Here is a 27,686-nt window from a genome sequence, read left to right as displayed (position 1 = left end):
AGGCGGAGCTATGGGACCTAATATATTTGTGTATCCAAAAATTATCTCGGTCTAGGAAAGTCGAAACTGCTTGTATTTGGTGTCCTTGGAAAGGTCTCTGTGAGTGCTGCGACCTTCCTAGACCAAGACACATTTTTGAAACATGAATATATTTTGTCCCATAGCTCCGCCCAGGAAGCTGTCAGAAATAACTTGCATCGCAGAAATAAATTATATTTTAAAATATATTCAGACAGAAAACAATTATTTTGAATTGCAATAATATTTCACAATATTTCTGTTTTTACTGTATTTTTGATCAAATAAATGGAGCCTTGGTGAGCATTGGCTGCTTTCAAAAACATTTAAAAAAAAATCTATCAGACCCCAAACTTTTGAACAGGAGTGTAATGGTGTTCTCAGTTACTCACTTAAGTACATAAAGTAAAAAATAAAGATGTTTCTCTTAAAACAGACCCGAATGAACCACTACTCATCGTCCAGTAAGCAATAAAATGCTCAGATCATTCAATGCAGATTGAAATCTGGGCACAGTTTGAGACATTGTTGGGATTCTTCTAAAAACTCTAAGGGAGACACATGTAAGATTATTGGGGTCTTTCTCAGAAGAAACTTGAGACTTAAGCAAAACTCTCTCTTTGCAGGAATAGTCAAGACAGAGATCTCACCTGTGACTTTTCTGTTATTAACTGCATTAGGCTTTAGTCTGTGTTACCTTTGTAGGGATGTTGGTTTTACTAGCGAGTGAGTGAACCCTGCTGTGGTCATTTGACTAAATAAACAGATCTGCTGCCCAATCTCCTCTCCGTCTGGGACCCTGAAGACCGAAGCTTTAGCTCCATCCCTCCCTCACGCAGCTGTAACAGTTACGAGAGACCACTACAAAACGCCACATGTCGAGAGAGCGACGAGCAGAGGGATACATACAGCGAGAAGTTAGCAGGAACACAGGCTTTTCCTAGACATGCTTTCGATCTGACGTCCAGGCGTCTGCGCTGCTAAAGGTGAGAGATGGGAGTGGATTTAACTGTTGTTTCCGTCGGGTTTTACTCCATGAGGAGTTGGAAAAAACGCTGCTTTGATACATTTTTGCAGTGTTAGTGAACGACAGGGAGAAGCAAAGCTGTAAAAGAAGCTGGTCAGCAGATTTGTGATATTTTCCAGAAGTTACTGTAGATGGTTGACGATTATAGACTGAACTTTGTTTTGAGGACATTCGTAACCCTCTCACGTGATTGAAGGTCAATGCTCGTTCTGCCACGGAGAAGTTTATCGTTTTCATACAGATGTGGGCAATGATAGGTGGCCATTAGAGGGCTTGTGAGATTTATCTCATCTAAGAGATTCTCTGTGAGACTTTTTTCTGCTTTTATTTGGGAAAAGCTCAATTCTGCCGTTTGTTTGTGTGTTAAACACTTTGCATTTGAACGAGAATGTGTTGAGTTCAGTTATTTTCTTTCTTTTTTTTTTTTTTTATTAGACAAGAGACATAACATACAACAATTACAACAATAACATGACATCCAAAAAGATAACAATCAACAATATTGATTTTACAATAGTAAATAATAAATGAATAAAATTAAAAAACAGAATTAACTAAAATAAATAAATAATAAAGGGCTATCTATTGTGTATAATAATAATAATAATAATAAAGATAGAAATCATACTGTACATACATACAGTACAGACCAGTAATTATATACTATTTAAAGAAACAACATATATTATTTTACTTTTCAATTAGCTTCAATTCTTTAGTTTAGCAAATACAATTGTATCACTACATTTTTTGTTATCGATACATTTGAGAGACTCAATATACAACTGAAAATCAGCCAAAAAAAAACTTCAAACAAGGTTTGGAATTATTTATTTTACTCTTGTGAATATGAAATTTACCTAATCATAAGATTCATCATTTACCAAATTAACCGAAACAATTTTCGAATCAAAATATATGACAACATCTTTGGATGTTAATTTACAGTTATGACCAGATTTCTGTTGAAAATGTATAGATAGATCTTCCCAAAAATTTTTTGAATGATAACATTCAAAGAAAAGGTGAAGAATTTTTTTTCTGGCTGATCAGAACAAAAAGAACAATTTTCATCAATATCCATAAATTTTGATAAAGTATAGTAACTAACATAAATATTATGAAGTATTTTCAAATGTATTTCTCGATGTTTGTTAAATATACAAAACCGAAAGGGAAGCAACCAAGCCTTTTTCCAGATAATCTCTGGGAAGCAAACATTCCAGAAAAATTTCCCTCTAGGCTGAAAAGATCTATTTTTATAAAATATATTCTTAATAAATTTATTGGTGCACTTTTTACTGTTAATGTCCACCCCATTTAAATAAAGTATGGGTTCAATTCTACAAATGCTAAGGGACAGCATATGGCTTTTCATCAACAACATTAGACCTGCGGGAATGGCTTTTATCACAGAATGATACTCTCTATATAATAGGAAATGCCCACTTATTCATGAAATTTTCATTAGAAAGAAACTGAGCTGACTGATCTAAAAGGTCAGATAAAAAGTAAATTCCTTCATCTTTCCAACTCTGTAAATAAAGAGATTTCCGGTTTACTGTAATATAAGCATTATTCCACAATATTGCTTTATGTGGGGAAAAGTTATGTAGGCCTACATAACATAACTTCCAGGCCTTGAGAGCTTGTTGGTAGAAGTTGGATAATGCCACAGGCAGTTTGCTAATAGAATAATCACATAATAACAAAAAATTTAAACCTTTAAATCTAAATCTTTTTAAAAATATTATATGGAATAAAAAACCAAATCGAGTCTGATTTAAGAAGACAGTTTCTGAGCCATTTTACTTTAAAAGTATAATTTAATTCGAAAAAATCCAAAAGCTCAAAACCACCTTCATTTCTTGGACCCTGAAGAACCTCCTTTCTCAAATGATGATGTTTATTTCTCCAAACAAATTTTGTAAATTTGTCTCATTGATTTGTTTACAAATCGAATCTTGAACAGAAAGAGATAAAGCTAGATAAACAAATCTAGATACCCCTTCTGCTTTGGTTAACAGGACTCTGCCTATAATAGTCAAATCTCTTTGAAGCCAGTTATTAAAGATGTTTTGAGTTTTTTTAAGTTTGGGGGAAAAATTTAATTCTTGTCTCTCCGCTATATCTTTTGTTACACTTATTCCTAAATACCTAATCTTATTTTTTACTGGGATATTACATAAAAAAATTTCTTTTGATTCATAAAGGCACATTATTTCACATTTATTTACAGTATATTTAGCATTAATCTCAAGGCATCAGAAAAAGCACTTACTAACTGCAGTACTGCGGGCAACTGTTCTTTATCTTTCAAAAAAAGAACAGTATCATCCGCAAGCTGAGTTAATCTAAGCTGTTTGTTGAAGATGGTAAGTCCTTGAATATTTGGAGAATTCAAGACTTTTATGAAGAGAAACTCAACTAAGGAATAAGAAAGGGGCTATAGGACAACCTTGGCGCACTCCTCTACAGATGGGGAATCGTTTAGAAGTGTTTGGATATAAGTTAATAGAGCTATTAAATGTACCATATGTAATTTCTTCGCCGCTAGGGGTTGCTAACCTCTTACAATAACAAAGGCGTAGTTTGATGACGCAACATTTGCTAAGAATTATGGATCTTGTCGTCAACGTCAAGCCGACCGATCTAATAATGTTTATGGATGAACGAATACATTGATGTTTTTATCATGACTGTGATATGAAGCAGGTCGGGATTGCTAAGAGACAGCTATCAGCTCCACACGCGACGCGAGTCCAGCGGATATAAAAGGAATATGGACATTTCATTCTACCGAACTACACACAAGTGCAGAATTACAACTCACAGGTCAGTTTATTAGACAAATTAAACTTGTGAAGTAACGCAGCGCTGTTTCATTTGGTCTAACATTACACTATCACACTAAACTGCATTTGAATGTGTTGAAATTTGTGTGTTAGTTTGTTTGTATGAGACTAGCAGTGAGCTAGATCAACATTAGAATAACATACAGATCATATTCTAACATTTTATCATTGTTGAACTATATAACATTGATTAGTTTTATGTAAATGTGCTCACCTGTTTAATAAAGTACATGTAGGAGCGGTCGAAGTCTCGGACGTGGAGCTCTCGTGTATATACTGTCTATGGGAGCTCTCGGCATCTCGAAAACACCGCGCTGATATTGAATTTTCGTTTTAGTTCTCCTTTTTTATCCAAAGTCTGCTTGCCAGGATTTGTGAGGGATGGTTGATATTGATTGCTCCGGTGAGATAGTGATGATAGTTTTAAAAGACACAACAGTTATTGCCTGGTTGGAAAATGTCTTCAATATAAAGTGTATGTGTTTACTGTTCTACTGTTAGGGCTTGAGTACAGTTTGAGTAAAAACGACCAGAAAAATACTACATAGAGGTTTATAAGGGCAAAAAGGTTATTTGTGACCCTGGATCACAAAACCAGTCACATGTCACACAGGTATATTTGTGGCAATAGCCAACAATACATTGTATGGGTCAAAATTATTGATTTTTCTTTTATGCCAAAAATCATTAGGATATTAAGTAAAGATCATGTTCCATGAAGATAATTTGTAAATGTCCTACCGTAAATATATAAAACATTTATTTTTGTGAGTGAATGCAGCACAATCGTGAACATAAATGGACAACTTTAAAGATGATTTTCTCAATGTTTCGATTTTTTTGCACCATCAGATTCCAGATTTTTTATAGTTGTATCTCTGCCAAATATTGTCCTATCCTAATAAACCATACATCAATGGAAAGCTTATTTATTCAGCTTTTAGATGATGTATACATCTCAATTTCAGAAAATGGACCCATGTGACTGGTTTTGGGGTCCAGGGTCACATTTCTTCCTGAAATCTGCTTTATTTCATGAAGCAACACTTGAGAACATCGAGATTAATTGTATGGCTAAAAATACCTTAGATTAGATCACCCTACCAAACATATTTTATCAGTTAAGAACATTTCTCCAGAGTTAAGCATTTCACTCTTTTTCCAGCGACTCCTTCAAAGGATTCCTCCTCTGCTTTTTTTGCTCTTCTCCGCGATATGTTCTTCCGCCCTCTCTGGTTTTTCCCACCCTGGTTTTGCACCCAGTGATCCAGCTTTAACTGTTTCCAGACCTCCAAAAACAGTTTTTCCTCCGTCTGCAGAGTCTAAATGTGTCCTGCTCTGGAAGACAGCATGAAGAGTTTCACCATCAGCCGCTTCCAACTGACTGCCATGACAACAGGTAACAGACTAAACAAACCCCAAAATAATGACTTAACCAAATAAACCCGACCTAAAGCTCAGTGTATTCATTTATTTGATTTAAATATCTAAATGTTAGTGATAAAAATAAAAATAAAATCTTTTAGATATCAATCTGCAAATGCGATGGACATTGGTTATACTCATCTCTGCTCATCTTGGGTAAAAACAAAGCACATACAAATGACCTGAAACGGAAGCGATGCAACCTGTTTTACAGAATACGGTAGTTTGTTGCGCAATAACCCCCATGCTGGTGTGTTGGTGTTGTGTGTTGTGTGTGCAGGTTTGGTTCTGCTCTGTCTGGGAGGTTCAGGTCTGGAACTCAGTCCCAGCGTTCCACAGGTCATCCTCTCCATCAACTCCTCCTTCACCATCACCTGCTCCGGCTGGAGGAACGTCACCTGGTACTACAAGCGGGAGGAGAATGTTCCGGCGTTTCACACAGAGGCGCGAAGTCCCACGTCCAGTGTTCTGAGTCTGGAGCAGGTGACGTGGACACACACCGGGGTTTATGTGTGCTCCGAGAACGGGACAAATAAGACCAGAGAGGTGGCTGTCTTTGTGCCTGGTAAGAGCATCAGTGTGTGTTACTCACGAAAACATTCAAAATTGGTTCATTAATACTCATAGACTTCAAGTCAGGCAAGTTATATTTGAACATTTTAAGATTAGAACGGTAAATGTTAACATTGAAAACATTGGCCTTTTTTAAGTAGTTTTGAATGTGATTTTCTCATATTAATTTTCACTCACATATTCATTCAATTGTTCGATTTGTTCATTCACTCATGCATTCATTTACTGATTCTCACATTGACTCTTTGGTTCATTCACTAATTCACTCAACATTCATTAATTTATCGACTCTCACATTGTTTTAGTTGTTAATTTTTTCACTTACACATTCATTCATATATTGATTTGCACATTTATTCATTTGTTCACTCATTTAAACATTCTTTCATTTATTGATTCGCACATTCATTTTTGTTTGTTCATTCACTCAAGCATCCATTCATATATTGATTCTCACATTGATTGTTTTTTTTTGTTTGTTCATTCACCCACACATTCATTCACTTGTTGATTCTTCCATTGATTAGTTCATTAATCACTCACACAAACAAGTCAGGTCAAGTCACCTTGATTTATATAGCACTTTATACAGTACAGATTGTTTCAAAACCGCTTGTAAAGTAGTGATAAAAAGACTATTGCCATTGTCCAGCTTAAGTCAGTTCAGTGTTGATTCAGTTCAGTTCAATAACTGTAAAGTTCATCAATTATTAAATGAGTTCGATTCAGCTCTGCAGAAAACAGTGATGTCATCATTCACTTTATTGATTCTCACATTGATTTGTTCGCTTGTTCACTCACATATTCATGTACTTATTGATTCTCACACTCATGCATTCATTAATTTGATTTGTTCGTTCATTCACTCATGCATTTATTTGTTCACACATTGATTTATTAATTCTGTCTTCCTCAGATCCTGAGGTGTGGTTCCTCAAGAACGATCACATTATGGTGACTAAGACGCGAGAGGAAAGCACGATCCCGTGTCTGGTGACGGACCCGTCGATAAACGTCACTCTGTACGAGAAAGACACAGATATGGTGGTGGAGGGCTCGTACAACCCCAGTGTGGGCTTCACCGCTGCCCTGGACGACAGAACCTACATATGCAGAGGAGAGCTGAACGGCCAGGAGAAAGAGTCCATTCCATTCTACGTCTTCAGTATATTTGGTATATTTGCTCAAATGCTCTTTTATGCCTTGAAAATGGTAATTTTCTCAGGAGATTTACTGGAGTTCGCAGTCACGCTTCATTTAAAGGGGTGGTTTAATGCCCTTTTCATGAGATGTAAAATAAATCTCTGATGACTTTTTGTGTCTGTCCCTTTAAATGCAAATGAGCTGCTGCTCCCAGTACAGAGGGCGGAGCTTCAACAGCTTGTGTCCTTTTACCTCATACAGAATGCACTGAAAATTTCAAAAACATTTAGCCTTTTATGTTCAAACTGGAGTCAGACAATGATGGAGAGACTCAAGAAGAGGAGACATGTAGAAGCAACAGGACATTTCTGAATGGTTAGTTGATGAATTTATGTAGCTTATGTGTAGTTATCTTCTAGTCATTGATTAGCATAGTCTGTCATGATAATCTGTAAATCGTGTTCAGGGGGCGGGGTTTATTTTTTAAATTTTAGGGTTAGTGATGTCACTAACCAGGGAGGAATGTTGTGTAGTCTCTACCAGCCGTTTGTTATAGTCCTTAAAAAACTATTTCTTTAAAAGCAAATATCTCCCTTTGCTTTGAACTTTGAGCATTGTAACTTTGCAGAAGTTGTTTATGCTCAAACAGCAACACTACACACTAACTAAAGTTAGAAAAGTGAAATCATAATCAACCACCCCTTTAAGTATCAACTTTGTCTCAGATGTTTCTCAGGAATTAAAGCAGACTCAAATGAGTCACTATCATTCAGTAAGAGTATAGAGCTTTAAAATATGAAATACAGAATGAGAAATGATTGAGTGCACATTGAGATCCCTGACTTGCAGACTGCAAATCTGAGTAAAGTTTGATATATTGAGACACTTCAGCAAAGGTTTGCTCATCATTTAATTTAATTGCTGTATACACTGCAAAAAAAAAGTACTTTTATCTTGTTTTTCAGTAAAAATTAAACATTCTTAAATGGTCTGTCCTTTGGATGAGACATTAAACTGAAGACTGTCTGTGGTCATCAAAAATCCTGTGGCACTTCTCATAAAGACTAGGGGTATAACCCTGATGTGCTGGTCAAATTCCCTCCATTGGCCCTTATCAATCATGGCCTCCTAATAATCCTTATCCATTGAATTGGCTCTATCACTCTCTCTCCTCTCTTTTAGTTTTACAATCTCTTTATGAACTTTACTTTATGAAGCATCAGAGTGTCAGTTGTGTAGCTTTCTATGGAGGGACAGAAACTCTCAGATTTCATCAAAACGATCTTCATTTGTGTTCCAAAGATGAATGGAAGTCTGAGAGTTTCTGACACGTCTGTTCTCCTCCATTATCTGTGTCATCATTGAATGGACCAAGTCTACTTATAAACTCATCAGATGATTTGTTTTCTGTTAAACAATAGCCGTTTTTGTTCTTTCTTTCGCACACATGTCTTCAGCTCCCGAGGCTCTGGAGCCCTACATCAACGCCTCCAAAACGGTCCTGAAACAGGGTGAGACGCTGAACGTTAACTGCACCGTTCACACCGTGCATCTCGTCTTCTTCACCTGGGACTTTCCCAACAAAGACGTGAGTGGGCTGAAAATTAAATTCTTTGTTTTCTTTATTTTTCCGTTCGAGCATTTAGAGCTCCCATGAGAAGGTCCACATGTTGAAATCACCTCAAGGTGTGCGGCCACACCTCTCCCCTGACCGTTGTCATGAGGAACACGTGTTTTTATTAAGGGATAAATCAAAAAATGACGGGGAAAAAAGTGAAAAGCCAAAAGCAAAATTGTGGCTATAGTTTATGCACATCAGCATAATGAATATCACAGCATTTTTGAGGATTTTAATATCTAAACATTCTTAACCCTCTGGGGACCAAGCTGTTTTTGGGGTCCTTGAGATGTTCTGACATGCCTTGACATTTGTGCTTTTTTCAGTTATTTATAAACATGTTAATGGCAAAGGTGTAAATTCACTCTATATAGCACAAACAGGGCTACCATAATATGCGAGCAACGTGTATGTAGATGTTTGTATTTTTAAGAGAATAATGTTTATGCGTGGTTATTGAAAAAAATTAAAATGAAAGTTGCTGAATTAAGACCACAAAACACATATTAAATATGTGTCCACAAGACTTTTGACTAATTGATGTTGTCCCTTTGAGTTCTAGCTTCAAAATTATGTAAAAATAGTTTTGCTTTATCGCTCACAAAAAAAAATACATTGATTTAAATGGTGTAAAACAGGTTTTGCTTGGAAAGCCAATATGCGAGGGGGAGGAGTAGTTTACACCTTAGATTATGAATGTCCCACCCACTCTGCATAATGAGCCATTCACTCAGGTGTGAAACTGACTGAGCCACAATGCAAGGACAAAAGATGTATTTAGAAGAAGACTTATATTGACCATTTAAGATTTCGCTTACATCTCTCTTGTAAATATGTTTTGCTATTTTATTCAAAATGTTACAATTACAACAATAATTACAATTTCAACAATATTTCAAGTGTACTCTTTCTTTGTAAAAAAAAAGAAAAAAAAGATTATAGGCCTACATTTTATCATATGTATTAATTAGTTTGAATATAGCCAACATTGGAACATCTAACATCTTAGTCTATGAATTTATTTTTGACAAAAATAGTATTTTTTTTGCAGTTTAATACGTTGCTTATACAAATACATTTTATTTCAACATATTCCAGTCGATTTTTACTCATCTCAGTAGGCTATAGCAAAGCAGTTTATTCTTTCACACACAGACGCGCGATTCATATTTAGGCTAAACAGTCTTTACAAATATGTCCCCTTCATTCATCTCACAGAAAGGCGAGTCATATTATAGAAATGCGATTCATCTTTTTGCGGTTTACATAGGCCTACACTAACGTTATTCCATAACGTTATTCCACACGTGAGAAAAGAAAACAGCCTACCTCACTCCTCAGCGGAATCTGCTCCTCATTTCAGGAGATATTGCTCCTCATCAGCACTGTTCTGAGGAATATTTTCTCCATAAGGTAGGCTATAATGTCTCACTCGCGAGGAGTCGCGACGCGCTTTGTTTACAGCTGATGTGGGCGTTTCACAGCTCTGAAATAGTTCTCAGAATTTGCGTTTGAATAGCACGCGCTCTCCGGGGAGTGGTCACATTACTGTGAATGAGCTCCTAATGAGCTCGACAGGAGTCGCTCTCTTTTTATACAGATTACAGAAGCTGAGAATATTTGTTTTTTATATAAATGACTTCATTTAAAAGATGCGATCTCAAGCTTTATGCCCGTGGGTCTGTTTGCCTGTTTGACTGAATTTTCGCGGAGTTATAGATCATTTTCGAACGCGTTTCAAATGGGAGTTTACTGACAGAGAGAAGGCAGAAATCGCATCATGTTAATTTTTCTTTATTTGTCTAAAAGCAAAACACTTTATTTTTATTGTGAGTATACAGAAAAAAAATAGAAACTGAACAGGATCGATTGATGTATTACACGAAAATGAAAGATCAAAATTAACAGAGCATTTAGTGTTTATTTTCATTGCTAAAAAAAAGAAACAAGCAAAACGCGCGGGCGCGTTTGTGGTCCCCAGAGGGTTAAATCAAGATAAATTTACTTGAGATGCAAAATGACAAGATTTAAAATCTACTCGGTTACTATCGTAACTAGTGGTCGACTGATATATCGCCAAGGCTGAAATATCGGCCGATATTTGGCATTTTTGAAATATCGGCATCGGCCGATAAGTTTTTCTGATTGGCCGATGTGTTGGAAGCGGGACTTTTATTTTGATGGTGCTGCGGACTTTTATTTTGACGGGCGGCGCTGAGAACACCAGCGCCAGAAGAGAACAGCAATGGCAGCTCCTCAGATCACACAGCGATCACTCATATTCTCCATCTTCATTAATTTACGATCTCTGTCAGTCATATCTAATACTTTGTTAGACAGAACTGGTAAACAAAGAAAGTAAATGGTATGCAAAGTAAGTAAAGTAAAGCGTTTGCTTTTATATTATTTGTAACAGAAAAGGCAAATAATCAGGCTAAAATACTTTCTCATTTGCCGTCAACATTCAGCTAATGCACATCTACGTCATTTAAACAAATCTCTGAATATCTAATAAACATTTAATTTCACAAACCTTGCAGATTTAATCAAATCCAGCTGTGATATCTTGTGAAGTGTGCATTACTGTCTGCAAGTGACGGTTGGTCCGTGCAAAGTGAGTATAACGCAACTGGTTATGTTCGAACAGAAGATCAGCTTCACAGGAGACGTGATCGAAAACCTTTAAATCCTTAATTTTAAAATATGCTGATATATAACCAATTGCCAACTGTGTCAAGTTCATATCTGTGATATATCCAGTTGCCAACTGTGTCATATTCATATCGTTTTCACTGTGCTGTATGTAAAATTAGCGTTACCTTGTCTTTATTTGAAAAAATATGATTACCAGCATGAAATTACCAGATTACTGAGTGCCCTGTTACAGTGTTTACCTTCTTTTTATTCACATATTCATATATTTCTAAACAATTACTTTGTGAAAAATACTGTAATAGGATTGCAGATTCAAGAAGTTGCCATCTAAAGTATAAAAGCATGTTTTGTAAAAGGTTTGTTTTCTAATTTATTTATAATTTATTAAATATTGATTAAAATAAATATATATAAAAATATCTGCTTTATATCGGCCATCGGCCACCCTGCTCTCTAAGATATTGGCATCGGAATCGTCCATCAAATAAACAATATCGGTCGACCACTAATCGTAACCTCAGTTCCCTGAGAGTAGGGAACGAGTATTGCGTAGCTATATGCAGTGGGGAAACTCCTTTTCCTCGATTTACTGAAGCCTATAATGTAAAACGCATTTTGCAGCTGCACAGCTAGCATAGTGAGTGTCTGGCTCACTCATTGGCTGTGCTGCGGCAACTGCATATCCAAGAGCCCGCCAAGGGGCGAGGCCTTAGCCCATATTAGTCCCAGAAACACGCCATTTTAGCAGGTTTAACGACTGAAGCGACAACTTGCCAGGTTACTATAGTGCGGCCGGCTATGCAATACTCGTTCCCTACTCTCAGGGAACTGAGGTTACGATAGTAATCGAGTAGTTCCCTTTCGAACGGTCACTTCGTATTGCGTAGCTATACGCAGTGGGGATGCCATGCAAAACGCCGCACTATAAGTAACTGGTTGCCTTCTGCAGCTCAGGACCCCTGAGCTCATAGAAACAAGTCAGAACCCAAGTATATATAATGAACAGACCGGACACCGTCAGGTCTAGTAATATATATATATATATATATATATATATATATATATGCTGATGTCAGTAACTTAACCAACATAATGTACTAATAGGACCGGACACTGTCGGGTCTATCAGTATAGGGAAAATACCTTCGCCTGCAAGGAAGGTACCTCCATATTATAAAACTTAAATGTGGAAGGCGAGGACCAGCCGGCCGCATCACAAATATCCTGAATGGGAAAATCAGAGGACCAAGCCCAAGACGAGGCCATGCCTCTAGTCGAATGAGCCTTGATACCTATAGGGCAAACCTGACCCACTGAGGTATATGCCATAGATATGGCATCCACTATCCATCTAGACAGTCTTTGCTTAGTGACTGGATAACCCTTAGATCGGCCACCAAAGCAGACAAAGAGCTGTTCTGATTGTCTAAAAAACGCAGAACGCTCCAGATAGATTCTCAGTGCTCTGAAAGGGCAGAGAAGATTAGCTTCCCCATCCTCAGCAGAAGGGGGAAGGGCTAATAATGTGATAACCTGTGCTCTAAACGGCGTTGAGAGCACTTTGGGTACATAGCCATGTCTGGGTTTGAAGATGACCCTGGAGTCATCCAACCCAAACTCCAAACATGAAGGGCTCACGGAGAGGGCCTGCAGATCTCCCACTCGCTTGATAGATGCCAGTGCCAGCAGGAGAGCAGTCTTTAGCGAGAGAGGTTTAAGATTAACCGACTGGAGCGGTTCAAAAGCTGGACTTTTCAGGGCCCCAAGGACCGTGGAGAGGTCCCAAGATGGCACGGATGGAGGTCTGGAGGGGTTCAACCTCCTAGCTCCTTTTAGAAACCATACCACCAGGTCGTTTCTTCCTAGTGATTGGCCAGCCACCGGAGCATGATGAGCTGCAATGGCTGCCACATACACTTTGAACGGCCCGCATCCAACAGCTCCTGTAGGAAGGAGAGTATCACAGATACCTCGCATGAACCTGGACCCTCAAAGAGTTTTTTCGAGCACCAGCTGGAAAACCCTGACCACTTCAGAGCATAAAGGCGCCTGGTAGACGGGGCCCTAGCCTCAGTGATAGTGTTTAAGACCTTCTCAGGAAGGTCCCTGGGTACCCGTTTAGGGGCCAGACATGGAGGGCCCATAAGTCGAGTTGCAGATGCCATATCGTCCCGTTGGCCTGTGTGAGGACGACTTTCCTCAGCCGAACAGGCCAGGGGACTCTGTCCGATAACTGAACCAGCCCTGGAAACCAAGGCCTGAATTCCCAGAGGGGGGCCACTAGGAGGACTGGGCATCCGCTCTCCCTGACCCGTTTGATGACCTGGGGGATCATTGAAACGGGAAACGCATAAAGGGGGCGGCTGGGCCAGAGATGGGCCAGCGCGTCCCAGTTCTTCAAGAAGAACACTGTGCAGTGGGTGTTGGTTCTCGAGGCGAAAAGGTTGACTTCGGCCTCGCCGAACACACTCCATATCAGACTGACCGTCTGTGAGTTCAGGGACCACTCGCCTAGGGGAGTGTTGCCCCATGAGAGCATATCCGCACCCAGATTCTGAATGCCAGGGATATGCGCATCCACAAGAGGAGGTCTCTCACTATGGCGTACAGGTTGCCCAACCTGATGCCGCCCTGGCGATTTATATAGGCCACCACTGACGTGTTGTCCGTGCGGACTAAGACGTGGTGACCTTTGAGGTTTGACAGAAATGCTTTGAGGGCCCAACAAACTGCTTTCATTTCCAGACAGTTGATATGTAAACTCTGCTCCGTGCTCGACCAGAGGCCGGAGGCAGGCTTGCCCTTGTGCAGCGCTCCCCAACCTAGGTTGGATGCGTCTGTAAAAAACACTTTCCACTGGAAACTACTCCCATGGTCACACCCTCATGATACCAGTCCTGAGCCCGCCAGAGAATCAGAGTCCGTAACAATTTCCGATTCACCATGCTCTTGGTTACATTGATTTTGAGACCCAGACATTTCAAATGGCCGAGAATCAAATCCCTGTGTGACAGTAGCTCTGTTCTCGACTGTGCCAGCACCAGCCAGTCGTCGAGATAATTTAGCACACGCACTCCCTGATGTCTCAGGGGAGAAAGCGCTGCATCCATGCACTTTGTGAATGTACGGGGTGCTAGGGATAGACCAAATGGCAGAACGGTGTATTGATAAACCTGACCCTCGAAGGCGAATCTCAAGAATGGCCTGTGACGAGGGTTTATCTGAATGTGAAAGTATGCATCTTTCAGATCCACCATAAAAAAAACAATCCCCCGGGCGAACTTGTGTGAGGATAGGTTTGGTAGTTAAAGGGATACTTCAGGATTTAGCATTAAGCTTTGTATTAGTAGAAAACCTGTAGTATTTTCGAATGACCGTGCTTTCCACCCTCATATCCCCCTGAGACGAGAGATTTATGTATTTTTTTTGTCTGGAAAAAATCGTCCGATGACGCAAAAATCGTCATATTGCGTCATCGGAGGATTTTTTGGCCAGAGGCTAAAGACTACAGCCAGTAGGAGGGGCTGTCCCGCATGTTTTCAACCCGCCCATAGAGGGTGGGATCTCACTTACAGAATGTACACATAGTTCAGCCGTCTTTCTTTGGAAGCTAAGTTAATAGGCTCTTGTTCTGTGGAGAAAACTGAGTAGTAGGAGAAAGCTGAGTAGTAGGGGTTACCATCCTCTTTTTCCCCGACATGTCCGGCCGTCGAGATCGTCCAAAATGTCCGGGATTCGGCTTTTGCTTTCTGCGGTCGCCATTCATTGTTTACATGCACACCTTTTGTTTCAATCTAGCTGAATTCATTCCGATTGGTGAATCTGAATGTAGTGTTTACATGAACGCTAAACAAGTGATCGGTTGATGTGCGTTTTAACATTGCTAAGAAAATTCCCGCTCCTCCGTGAGAGATGCGAGACCGGTGCGTCTCAGTAATCACACCACCGGCCTCGCGCCGTTCTCCCGCGGCCCTCAGCCTCGTCCTGCTCGCCACAGTAAACATAATGAATGGCGACTGTAGAACGCAGAAGCCGAATCCCAGACATTTTGGGCGATCTCGAAATCCCGGGCAAACTCATCACGAAGACTCGCTAGTAGCCTAGCTTTGTTGTTTTCAACTGCGCTCTCTTACCGGTAGGCGTGGCTTGGGAGTGGCCTCCTAGGGCAGCGAAGCAAGTGCATTCTGGGAGTTGTTGTCTTTCATCCACATAAGCCAAAAATACATTTTCTGGCTTTTCTCAGTCTAGAAAGCTCCAAATTCAAAAATAATTTCACATTTCTTCTACATAAATGACCTATTTTAAATACACATTCATCTTTCCAGAGGTGAAGTATCCCTTTAACATTTTGAAAGACCGTCTCATGAGAGCCTTGTTCAAATGTCTCAAATCTAGTATGGGTCTGAGACCGCCGTCTTTTTTCTGGACTAGAAAATAGTGGCTGTAGAAACCCGAGTGTTTTACCGCGGGGGGGACTAGCTCTATCGCCCCTTTTGCTAACAGATTCTGTATTTCGGCGCGAAGCACGTGACCCGCGTTGCTTCTCACCGAAGTCTCGACAACCGCCTGAAACTTTGAGCGAGCGAATTGGAGCGAGTAGCCTCGCTTTATTGTGTTTATGACCCAACTCAACACATCGGGGATAGCTTGCCAGGCCAACGCCCGTGTGGCTAGGGTTTGACACACAGTTTGGGATGGGCCGCCTAACACAGGGGGACCTGATACCCTTACATTGTGATTTGTGCACATACTGAGTGTTGGACTGACTGTACAGGCTTTTGTCTGGGGAAAAGTCAGTGTAACAACTGGGAGGGGGCCACCTAGTGAAGGGGGACCGTGAACCCGTGTGTTGTGATTGTGAAACATACTCTTTTTGTGCTTTACGTGGGTCGCCGTGAGAACGGCGTTTGTTTTTAGAGGCGCGCGCGGGCGGGCCTGTTGACAATAATAAATCTTCAGCCGCCTGAGTTAGACAGGGAGCTGTGAGAAGTGTCATGGGATTTTGAGCAGTGACTATCTGTGGCGGCGCACGCTTCATAGCGGGCGCACTGACTACAGTGATAGTGTGCGGCATGAGTGGCACGTGCTTGTAACAGGCCTAATGACTGATTTGAGAACGTTCTCAGCCACCTGTGAGTGGGGGCTATGGGGGAACATTTATTTCTCACTCTGTTTTTGGATGCAGCACAGCCAATGAGTGAGCCAGACACTCACTATGCTAGCTGTGCAGCTGCAAAATGCGTTTTACATTATAGGCTTCAGTAAATCGAGGAAAAGGAGTTTCCCCACTGCATATAGCTACGCAATACGAAGTGACCGTTCGAAAGGGAACTTGTTTTTTATAATGTATCAAAATTAAGTGAAGTTTTTAGGCAATTTCTTTTAATGTATTAACTCAATTAATTTTTAACTTCTCAGAAAACAAGACTTAATATGTCATTTTCCTTCTCAAGTAAATATATCTTGATTTAAGAAAGTTTAGATATTTATACTGCTAAACAAGTCAACAATAATGAGTTGGAAATACATTTTTTGCAGTGAGTGCAATGTAAATGCTTTGTCAAATGCCCAGCACAGCAAGTACACCAGATTCCCTGTTTTTTGGATACCCTTATCCTCATGGACACTTTATTCCCCTTTTTTGGTCATTTTATGTTTATTTTTATGTTAATAAACACCTCTCTGAGGCCTGACGCCACGCCCACAGTGTCTATCGTTTGCTCCTCAAGCCACAATCTATACAGTATAATATAAATACAGAATATATGCAGTATGTTTATCTCTGCAAAAATCTCAATAGAAAAGTAAATTTCTGACACTGATGCAAACCCCAATTTTTGACTCTCAGGAGGGGGACATTGAGCCCTTGACTGAAGTCCTGTCATCCACGAGCATGCGGTCCTATCTCAACATCACAGACATCTCGCTGGCCAGATCAGGACAGTATGTTTGTCATGTGCATGAGGGTGTGGGGGAACACACAGCTTCAGCCAGTATTGACATCACCGTTCTGGGTAAGACACCGTTCAGATATCACACAGCAGATTCATCAGGTTTACATTATTCTGTCTATAAATGCATATCATAAAGTTTGGCTACTTGTATCAGTGAATGTCAGCAACAGGATTATTATCTAACAATTTCTGACTAAAAATTGTTTTCAAATTAAATTAAAATTAAAAACAAGCAAAACCTTTGCTATTTGAAATGAAAGTTTCAGAAATTAAAATGAACTTTAACTGAAATCAAAATTTAAAACGGTTATTTACTATATTAGGTTATTCTTTTGTATAATTGAAAATTATTATTATTTATTTTAATTTTTAATTTTTTTAATGTTTTAGACAATATTTTCATTTAGATTTAGCTTGATGTGCTAAAATAAAAAAATATATATATAGACGTATTAAAAACATAAAACAATATTTACTTATTTCATTATTTTGTATAATATTTAATTATATTATTAATGTTATTTTATTTTTCAATGTTTTATAAAACATTTTCATTTAGATTAACGTACAAAATTAACTCAATAATACTCTAAAACTAATAAAAATACAAAAAAAAAACCACAAATAACTAAAATACTAAAATTCTTTTACTAAAATAAAAGCAGAAAATATGAAAATAAAAACTAATTCAAAATATTAATAAAAGCTATAATAGTATCTAAAATAACACTGGTCAGCACTATTTACTCGGTTCCCTTTCAGTCGCTCCCGTTCGTTCCCTCCTTCAGGGAACGAGGGTTACATTAGTAAGCAAGACGTTTTCTGGTAAAAGCAGAGCTGTTGAAGAGCGTTCTTCATCATCTGATGTGTGCATGAGCTCAGAAATCTGGGTGGCTTCTTTTCAATGATGCTTTGACGCAAACGCTAATTAAATCAGCATTCCTCCCTTTAAAACAAGCCCTCACAGCATCTCATGTGATGGAAACCTGGCTATGATATTTGCGCTCTGTCACGATGCGTGTGAATGCAGACCTTCTGCTGAAGGGAGTAAGTTATGTTTATATTTAACATTATGAAACCACAGCATCCAAACAGCCGTAGACAGGAACCCTTGAGGAACGAGAGTCAGAGGAACTGATGTAGATCAATGCAGATCTTTGTTAATGTCCCCATGAGACGAGAGATTTCTGTATTGTGTGTCTGGAAAAAAAACTCAGATGACACAAAAATCGTCATTTAGCAACATGATCATCAGAGGCTCTTTTGTCCAGAGGCGAGAGACTCCAGCCAGTAGGAGGAGCTCGTTCCGCATGTCTTCAACCCGCCCATTGGGGGATCTCACCATAAAACGCTGTCTTTTCAGTTTCGAGTCGACTAGTAGCCTAGTTGTATCATTTCTCCCGATACTGCCCTCTGTAACCAGTAGCCGTGGCTTGGGAGTGGCCTCGTAGGGCAGCGAAGCAAGTGCATTCTGGGAGTTGTTGTCTTTCATCCACATGAGCCAAAAATACATTTTCTGGCTTTTCTCAGTCTAGAAGGCACCGACTTCTAAAATAATTTCACATTTCTACTACATAAATGACCCAATTTAAATACACATTCATCTTTCCAGCGGTGAAATATCCCTTTAAAAATTGTTTTACTGACCCCAAACTTTAAACAGTATATAATATAATACTATTGCTAATAGTTAGCCTAGTTAGCCTTGAACTTCAGTGTATAAACCCTTCCTGCAGCATTTGTATTAATGGACTGTGATTTTCATCTGTCTGTCTGTAGAAAGAGGTTTCGTGGCTCTTACTTCACATCTGGACAGGAACATCTCGGCACACCCGGGAGAAAACGTGGAGTTAAAGGTTGAGATCGAGGCGTATCCCAAACCCGTCGTTCGCTGGTCTAAAGAAGGCACTGATATTAGAGGACACAACACGAGACAGGAACAGGAGACCCGGTAATGAGCCCTCTCAACACAGAGCCTCTATTAAACAACATTAAACCTTTCCACAGGGTATTAGATAATAATAATAATAATTCGTTACATTTATATAGCGCTTTATCTGAGACCTCAAAGCGCTTTACATAGATGGGGGAATCTCCTCAACCACCACCAATGTGCAGCATCCACTTGGATGATGCGACGGCAGCCATATTGCGCCAGAACGCCCACCACACACCAGCTTACTGGTGGAGAGGAGACAGTGATGAAGCCAATCAGTATATGGGGATGATTAGGAGGCCATGATGGACAGGGCCAAGGGGCAAATTTGGCCAGGATGCCGGGGTTACACCCCTACTCTTTTTCGAAGGACATCCTGGGATTTTTAATGACCACAGAGAGTCAGGACCTCGGTTTAACGTCTCATCCGAAGGACGATGGGGGATAGATGTGTCGTCTGGATCTGATGCAGGTTTGTCAGCACTTTGACCCTGGTCAGGATCCGACTGGAGCAGAGGGGTCGCTACACTGTTAGCATCCAAAATGAAGATGACATTAAAGAGATGACCTTTGACCTAGAGGTGAAAGGTGAGACAGTTTGACATCCTTCACCCGTGCTGGTCTTTCATTTAAGCGTACACCAAGAATAATACCAGCTGCTGGCCTGCTGACATTTAACTTAACTTAACTTAATTTAATTTGTATACATTTTTTGATAATTACTTTGATTTAATTTTTAATTATTAAAGTGTAATTTAATTTAATATCGAATTTAATATTGAATTAGTTTAATTTAACTAATAAAAATAACTGAAATAAATAAAACATAAATTAAAAAATCTTCTATGCTTTTACTGTTTCTTAATCCCTCCCTGTTCTGGGGGGTATTGCACAAAAGTAGAATTAAGAAAGGCGAGTCATATTATAGAAATGCGATTCATCTTTTTGCGGTTTACATAGGCCTACACTAACGTTATTCCATAACGTTATTCCACACGTGAGAAAAGAAAACAGCCTACCTCACTCCTCAGCGGAATCTGCTCCTCATTTCAGGAGATATTGCTCCTCATCAGCACTGTTCTGAGGAATATTTTCTCCATAAGGTAGGCTATAATGTCTCACTCGCGAGGAGTCGCGACGCGCTTTGTTTACAGCTGATGTGGGCGTTTCACAGCTATGAAATAGTTCTCAGAATTTGCGTTTGAATAGCACGCGCTCTCCGGGGAGTGGTCACATTACTGTGAATTAGGTCGTAATGAGCTCGACAGGAGTCGCTCTCTTTTTATACAGATTACAGAAGCTGAGAATATTTGTTTTTTTATATAAATGACTTCATTTAAAAGATGCGATCTCAAGCTTTATGCCCGTGGGTCTGTTTGCCTGTTTGACTGAATTTTCGCGGAGTTATAGATCATGTTCGAACGCGTTTCAAATGGGAGTTTACTGACAGAGAGAAGGCAGAAATCGCATCATGTTAATTTTTCTTTATTTGTCAAAAAGCAAAACACTTTATTTTTATTGTGAGTATACAGAAAAAAAATAGAAACTGAACAGGATCGATTGATGTATTACACGAAAATGAAAGATCAAAATTAACAGAGCATTTAGTGTTTATTTTCATTGCTAAAAAAAAAAAACGAGCAAAACGCGCGGGCGCGTTTGTGGTCCCCAGAGGGTTAAAGATATAAAAGATTGGATGACGCGTAATTTTCTTTTATTAAATCCAGACAAGACAGAGGTATTACTTATCGGTTCAAAAAACCGCCCACAAAACCTCTCACAATACAACTTTAACATAGTAGGATGTCCTGTTACTTTATCCTCTACAGTAAAAGACCTGGGTGCTATACTAGATTGCAACCTGTCTTTTGAAAATCATATTTCATATGTTACAAAAACAGCCTTTTTCCACCTTAGAAACATTGCTAAGCTACGTAATATGCTATCAGTTTCTGATGCAGAAAAGTTAGTTCATGCATTCATGACCTCGAGACTAGATTACTGTAATGCTTTATTAGCCGGTTGTCCTGCATCCTCAATAAACAAGCTACAGTTAGTCCAAAATGCAGCCGCTAGAGTTCTTACTAGATCAAGAAAATATGATCATATAACACCGATTTTATCATCACTACATTGGTTACCTATAAAGTTCCGTATTAATTACAAGGTATTGCTACTGACTTATAAAGCCCTAAACGGCTTAGCTCCAGTCTATTTAACGGATCTTCTATCGCCCTATAATCCATTGCGCTCTTTAAGATCACTAAATTCGAGGCTTTTGGTCATACCTAGGATATCCAGATCCACCAAAGGAGGGAGAGCATTTTCACATTTAGCTCCAAAACTCTGGAATAGCCTTCCTGATACTGTTCGTTGCTCAGACTCGCTCTCCCAGTTTAAAACTAGATTAAAGACGCATCTCTTCAGCCAGGCATTCATATAATATTTTTAATCTTACAGTTCAAACTACAATCCGGCCTCTAGTTCATAAACGCCAGAGGAGAACTGGCCCCCGACTGAGCCTGGGTTCTCCCAAGGTTTTTTTTTTTCTCCATTAGGTCACCTGATGGAGTTTCAGGTCACCATTAGGTCACTTGATGGAGTTTTTTGGTTCCTTGCCACTGTTGCCTTTGGCTTGCTCAGTTGAGGATATTTTTGGGGATATTTAATTTAATTTTATTAATCAATAAATTCCACTAGAAACAAACCTTGTTGTATTATTTTAATTTAATACTGTGAAGCTGCTTTGATACAATCTGTATTGTGAAAAGACTTGACTTGACTATGTAGGTTTTGTTTCTAATTGATTTGATGTAATCTATAATCAGATAATTTGCTCTATTTTTATCCATCTAATCTATTTTATCATTTGTATCTATCTATTCCTCTTAAAGAAATAACATGTCTGGCCAAAAAAGGACTTGGCAGCAAGTCAAGATTAAATACAAGAATATTTTGCAGGCTGGTAAGTGACTTGTTTGCAGAGAACATAGGTGACATGTTTGCTGACATTTTATTGTCTGTGCTGATTTTAGCAATAAAAAAAAAAAGTCATATATCTGGTACGGGGGGTGGCCCTCCAACCCAAGACTTCACCACAGCAGAGGAGCTGGCCCTGGACTTAAATAAAGGGAAGCCAGTGATTGAAGGGATCCAGGGAGGGACAGCCACTGACTCTGGCCCAGCAAGGGATACTGGCCTCTTCATACAAGGTACATTATTGCCGTACTACTGCACATGGAAAATATTGAAATCCATATATATTTTGTTATGTGGACTGTGTGACTTTGCCTTACCTTGCAGTGGCTGGTAACACCCTTACACTTTTAGAGCCACCAGACTATGATTCGCCGGTGAGTACTCTTTATTAAATCATAGGCTTTGCATGTCCTGTCAAAAATATCAATACAAGTATTGAATATGGCAGAGGGAAGCCACATCTACAGCAGTGGAGTGCACTTCTGCCGATGATGAGACCTCTAGAAGGCTCGAGGTATCATGTCAATTTTGTGGAAATAGACACATTTTTTTAAAGTTCATAATAGATAAGAAGTCAGGGAAGTGGTACTAAAAGGAAATATCATTTGTTACAGGATCCTGACATTGGGCAGCCTGATAAGCAGCCTGGTAACATAGTGAGTATTGCCTAAAGTAAATTTACATTATGCAAAAATTCTGCTATGCACTATCAATTCACAAACTGTCAGATATCTCTACACAACGCATCTTAAGAGACAGATCGAGCTGAAAGAAGTCAAGATTAAACGCAAGACACTGAGGAAAGTAGAACTGGAAATCCAGAAACTAGAAAGAGAAGTAAGTGACTTCAGTTCATACTGTAACCATGACTGTAACACAATGTATTAATCATCATCATTTTTTCTCTCCAAAGCTCCAAGCTGACAAGTGATAACAGAAAAATAATAAAAGAAAAATATTCCAAAACCATTGTGGTCTTGTAACTTTTTTTTATGAATGTCAAGTACACTTTATAGTTATTGATCCGGTGAAGTGGAACTAGAATTTGGGAAGATAACCACAGTGTGTGCTACCGATGCCAAATAAAATGCATGTACACATGAAAAAGTGATATAACCTACATTATCCTTTATTAAGGGATGGGCTAAATCAAAACTAAATTAACTGGAATAATTTGCAATGTATTGTTCTCTAACAAGTCAACCATTTCTGTTATCTGGGAATATGGCAGCATTGTCCCAATCAAGCACACCAGAGAACTCGCCTGCGAATACAAAACATAATTCTTACAAGTACTGTACTCTTGATGTTCAAGGTGCTTAAAAAAAATGGGGTGGCTTACCTAGAGAGAGTCTCTGGTAAATTCTACTGGCCCGAAAGATTCTGGAGTCATGGACTGAGCCAGGCCACTTTGCCTCTAAATTTGTGATAAGGCAGTCAGCATCACAGATCATCTGTAAAAATATATAGCCTATTAAGGTCATTTAATGCACAGAATAATTATGTAGCTGACAGTAACCATAACTCATTCTTACCTGAACATTGACACTGTGGAAGGATTTCCTGTTCACATAATCTCCCTCATGTGCCCCTGAGGGGCGTTGGATACGAATATGGGTGCAATGCACTGTACCAATTACATTAGGAAAAGCTGTAACACAAAATAATGAGTGTCATACTGTGACTGTGCTAATGTAACATTTTGTAGTAATCTGTTATTATTCGTGTTACCTGCAATCTTGTAGAACTCCTCCTTGATGTGGATGAATCTTCTGTGACCAGGGAAGGTGATAAATATGTGCACAAGAGATTTCAATGCCAGACTTACATTTCTTATTGTGCGGCAAATAGTGGCTTTATTGAGGTTTTCTGCATCACCGACAGAATACAGAAACATGCCACTTGCAAAGAATCGCAGTGCTACGCAGACCATCTGTGGGACAGTGAGAGCATGGCTCCGTGCTGTCCTGTGCTGTATGTTTGGACCCAGCAGCCTACACAAATATCTGATGCCATCACCTGAGAATCTGTACCTCTCAGTCAGATATTCGTCTGAAAAGGCCAATGGGTCTGCCCTCAGAAGACTCTTTCATGCCTGAATGCTCGTCTGAGTATTAAAACTTCCTCATCAACTACATCCAACAAAGGGCAAGCCATTGTGAATAGGAAACACACAAATCTTTAGTCTATATGTACTACATATTGACCTCGTTACGGACTTAATTGAAACCACATTTGCAACTTCATGAGCCATTTCTTATTATCTCATGCAATAAAATATAATATATTGATATTTTTTCTCATTCAACAGTACATTTCTACTCTATATTTACATATATACACTCACCTAAAGGATTATTAGGAACACCATACTAATACTGTGTTTGGCCCCCTTTCGCCTTCAGAACTGCCTTAATTCTACGTGGCATTGATTCAACAAGGTGCTGAAAGCATTCTTTAGAAATGTTGGCCCATATTGATAGGATAGCATCTTGCAGTTGATGGAGATTTGTGGGATGCACATCCAGGGCATGAAGCTCCCGTTCCACCACATCCCAAAGATGCTCTATTGGGTTGAGATCTGGTGACTGTGGGGGCCATTTTAGTACAGTGAACTCATTGTCATGTTCAAGAAACCAATTTGAAATGATTCAAGCTTTGTGACATGGTGCATTATCCTGCTGGAAGTAGCCATCAGAGGATGGGTACATGGTGGTCATAAAGGGATGGACATGGTCAGAAACAATGCTCAGGTAGGCCGTGGCATTTAAACGATGCCCAATTGGCACTAAGGGGCCTAAAGTGTGCCAAGAAAACATCCCCCACACCATTACACCACCACCACCAGCCTGCACAGTGGTAACAAGGCATGATGGATCCATGTTCTCATTCTGTTTACGCCAAATTCTGACTCTACCATCTGAATGTCTCAACAGAAATCGAGACTCATCAGACCAGACAACATTTTTCCAGTCTTCAACTGTCCAATTTTGGTGAGCTTGTGCAAATTGTAGCCTCTTTTTCCTATTTGTAGTGGAGATGAGTGGTACCCGGTGGGGTCTTCTGCTGTTGTAGCCCATCCGCCTCAAGCTTGTGCGTGTTGTGGCTTCACAAATGCTTTGCTGCATACCTCGGTTGTAACGAGTGGTTATTTCAGTCAAAGTTGCTCTTCTATCAGCTTGAATCAGTTGGCCCATTCTCCTCTGACCTCTAGCATCAACAAGGCATTTTCGCCCACAGGACTGCCGCATACTGGATGTTTTTCCCTTTTCACACCATTCTTTGTAAACCCTAGAAATGGTTGTGCATGAAAATCCCAGTAACTGAGCAGATTGTGAAATACTCAGACCGGCCCGTCTGGCACCAACAACCATGCCACGCTCAAAATTGCTTAAATCACCTTTCTTTCCCATTCTGACATTCAGTTTGGAGTTCAGGAGATTGTCTTGACCAGGACCACACCCCTAAATGCATTGAAGCAACTGCCATGTGATTGGTTGATTAGATAATTGCATTAATGAGAAATTGAACAGGTGTTCCTAATAATCCTTTAGGTGAGTGTAGATATACATAGTCTATTTCTCATATTGTATAGTATAGTTCTTTTGCACTGTGTTGGCATTCATTGTGGACAGCAAAGTAATAATTGCTCAGGAAAATCTGCTTTCCTCACTGGGTGTATGACAATAAACGCTTTAAATCTCGAATAATATATATATATATATTCATCAAACCTCTGACAGTGAAATGAACAGCAGTTTTCAATAATAACTAAAATAACAGTAAGCATACTTAGATGAATGACAGTATATCTAGTATTTTAATGCAGGACCATGAAGTGACTAAAACACATTAATATCTAGTAGGATTTAGGGAGGAACTAGCCGATAAATCACTAGGATTAATCTTAGCCTGGTTGTTAGCCTGCTCCGGAGCAGGCTAGCTGCAAAGTGTAAATCTCCATAGTAACTTAATGTAGATTAATTTAGCCTCCCTTCATGCAACCAAGTCAGGGCTAAATTCAGCCAGGATAACTGGAAAATCCCAGCTTAATCCCTTATCTTGCTTGTGTGCAATACCCCTCTGGTTTATATTATTGTGGACGATGTTTGAAATGTTGTATTGCTGGTACTTCTCGTGTTTATTGCCTCCTTAAGATGACTTGATTGTTGTATTGCTCATTTTTAAGTCACTTTGGATAAAAGCATCTGCTGAATGAGTAAATGTTAATGGTTTCATTTATTTTAATTCAATATTTAATCTGTTTAATTAAATTAAATTAATAAACAAATGATTTATTGATTGTATTTAAACATTTATTTCATTTAAATGTATTTATTTATGTATTGTTCATTTCTTTGAGGTTTTTGTTTGCATTAATGTTCTTGTTTCTGTAGTTCCTCCTCAGATAACTGAGCATTTGTTTGCCCAGCGCTGACGTCACACCGGGACACCCACCTGAGCTGATTTATGACACGCGCACACACAGGTGCCGCCAACTGGCCGGAAGTCCTATCACCCTGATTCAACAGAGAGCTGAACATAGACAGTTGTAGGCCCGAATGCTGCGATCAACGCTTTATCTCCGACGCCACATCTCCATTATAATATAAAACTCTGGCGCGTGCTCGAGTGCCTGGCAGGTTAAAGGAATACTCCACCGTCTTTTCATATTAAACTATGTTATTCCCTAAACTAAGACGAGTTGATACATACCTCTCTCGTCTCAGTGCGTGCACTCAATCGCTCTGGCGCGCGGCGAAACTTTGTTCACTCAGTTCATTCAATACGGGCCAAGTAATATCTTCACCAGAGGGAGCGGGGGCCGGTGAGAGGATTTTTCACGAGTGAAGATATTACTCCGCCAAGTCGAAGTGCTCATAAGCACTTGCTATGGTATTCCGCCATACAATATAGTTATCCATTTTACACGCTTAGAAAAGCGCAACGTTTTGTTTTGTGTCACCGTCCTAGGTCGAGTTACACTACGCGAGTAACTGTGTTTAAATAGGGAAAAGGTGGAGGTGTTTAGTAGCTTCTCTGCTTGGCCCGTATTAAATGAACTGAGTGAACAAAGTTTCGCCGCGCGCCAGAGCGATTGAGTGCACGCACTGAGATGAGAGAGGTATGTATCAACTCGTCTTAGTTAAGGGAATAACATAGTTTAATATGAAAAGACGGTGGAGTATTCCTTTAAGAGCATTTACATTTAAAGGTAAAAATTTGACCTGAACCGTCCAGGATGCTTTATGTGATGATTAAGATAATAGGAATACCTGGGCAAACATGTGATGGTCATTATGGTCATAAGGTCATTATGATGGTGATGATCAGAATGCTAATATGTCAATGAATGTTTAAAATGATGAAGATGATAATATCTAGTATAGCCTATCAGGGGAGAGTTTGATTAAGATCACCATGAGAAATGATTTGTAGTGAGGATGATGATTTGAGTGATATCTTTCAGTGATGACAATGATGTTTGGGAAGATGAAGGCCG

At 39.4% G+C, this 27,686-nt stretch overlaps 1 protein-coding gene across 6 annotated transcripts; it reads left to right on the top strand.

The window, feature by feature from the left end:
• The first annotated feature begins 824 nt into the window (after positions 1-824).
• Positions 825-26,825, top strand: LOC311072523 (platelet-derived growth factor receptor beta-like). Of its 6 annotated transcripts, none has more exons than XR_014604022.1 (14): positions 825-1,004; positions 5,220-5,299; positions 5,606-5,890; positions 6,815-7,072; positions 8,499-8,629; positions 17,163-17,328; positions 19,048-19,219; positions 19,677-19,792; positions 22,240-22,416; positions 22,508-22,557; positions 22,632-22,697; positions 22,798-22,839; positions 22,912-23,020; positions 23,097-23,138. XR_014604022.1 is itself a non-coding variant. In XM_084097579.1 (14 exons), the coding sequence occupies exons 2-14, from the start codon at positions 5,227-5,229 to the stop codon at positions 26,593-26,595; spliced, it is 1,635 nt and encodes a 544-aa protein (XP_083953705.1). In that variant the 5' UTR covers positions 825-1,004; positions 5,220-5,226; the 3' UTR covers positions 26,596-26,825. The 6 variants fall into 6 exon arrangements, 4 of the variants coding, with proteins under 4 accessions (XP_083953705.1, XP_083953704.1, XP_083953707.1 ...); XM_084097579.1 differs by lacking the exon at positions 23,097-23,138 and adding an exon at positions 26,581-26,825 and having other exon boundaries at positions 22,937-23,020; XM_084097578.1 differs by having other exon boundaries at positions 22,937-23,020; positions 23,097-23,147.
• The last annotated feature ends 861 nt before the right edge of the window (positions 26,826-27,686 follow it).

Source organism: Abramis brama (assembly GCF_963993115.1).
Source record: "Abramis brama genome assembly, chromosome: 21".
NCBI classification, from domain to species: domain Eukaryota; kingdom Metazoa; phylum Chordata; class Actinopteri; order Cypriniformes; family Leuciscidae; genus Abramis; species Abramis brama.
This window is presented reverse-complemented; position numbering and strand designations above follow the sequence as displayed.

Bases quoted from the DNA above. Each gene is read 5' to 3' on its own strand.
- LOC311072523 (XM_084097578.1), top strand. From the start codon at position 5,227: ATGTGTCCTGCTCTGGAAGACAGCATGAAGAGTTTCACCATCAGCCGC. The intron at 5,891-6,814 runs GTAAGAGCATCA...TGTCTTCCTCAG, and splicing joins GGTGGCTGTCTTTGTGCCTG to ATCCTGAGGTGTGGTTCCTC. The intron at 22,558-22,631 runs GTGAGTACTCTT...TGAATATGGCAG, and splicing joins CACCAGACTATGATTCGCCG to AGGGAAGCCACATCTACAGC.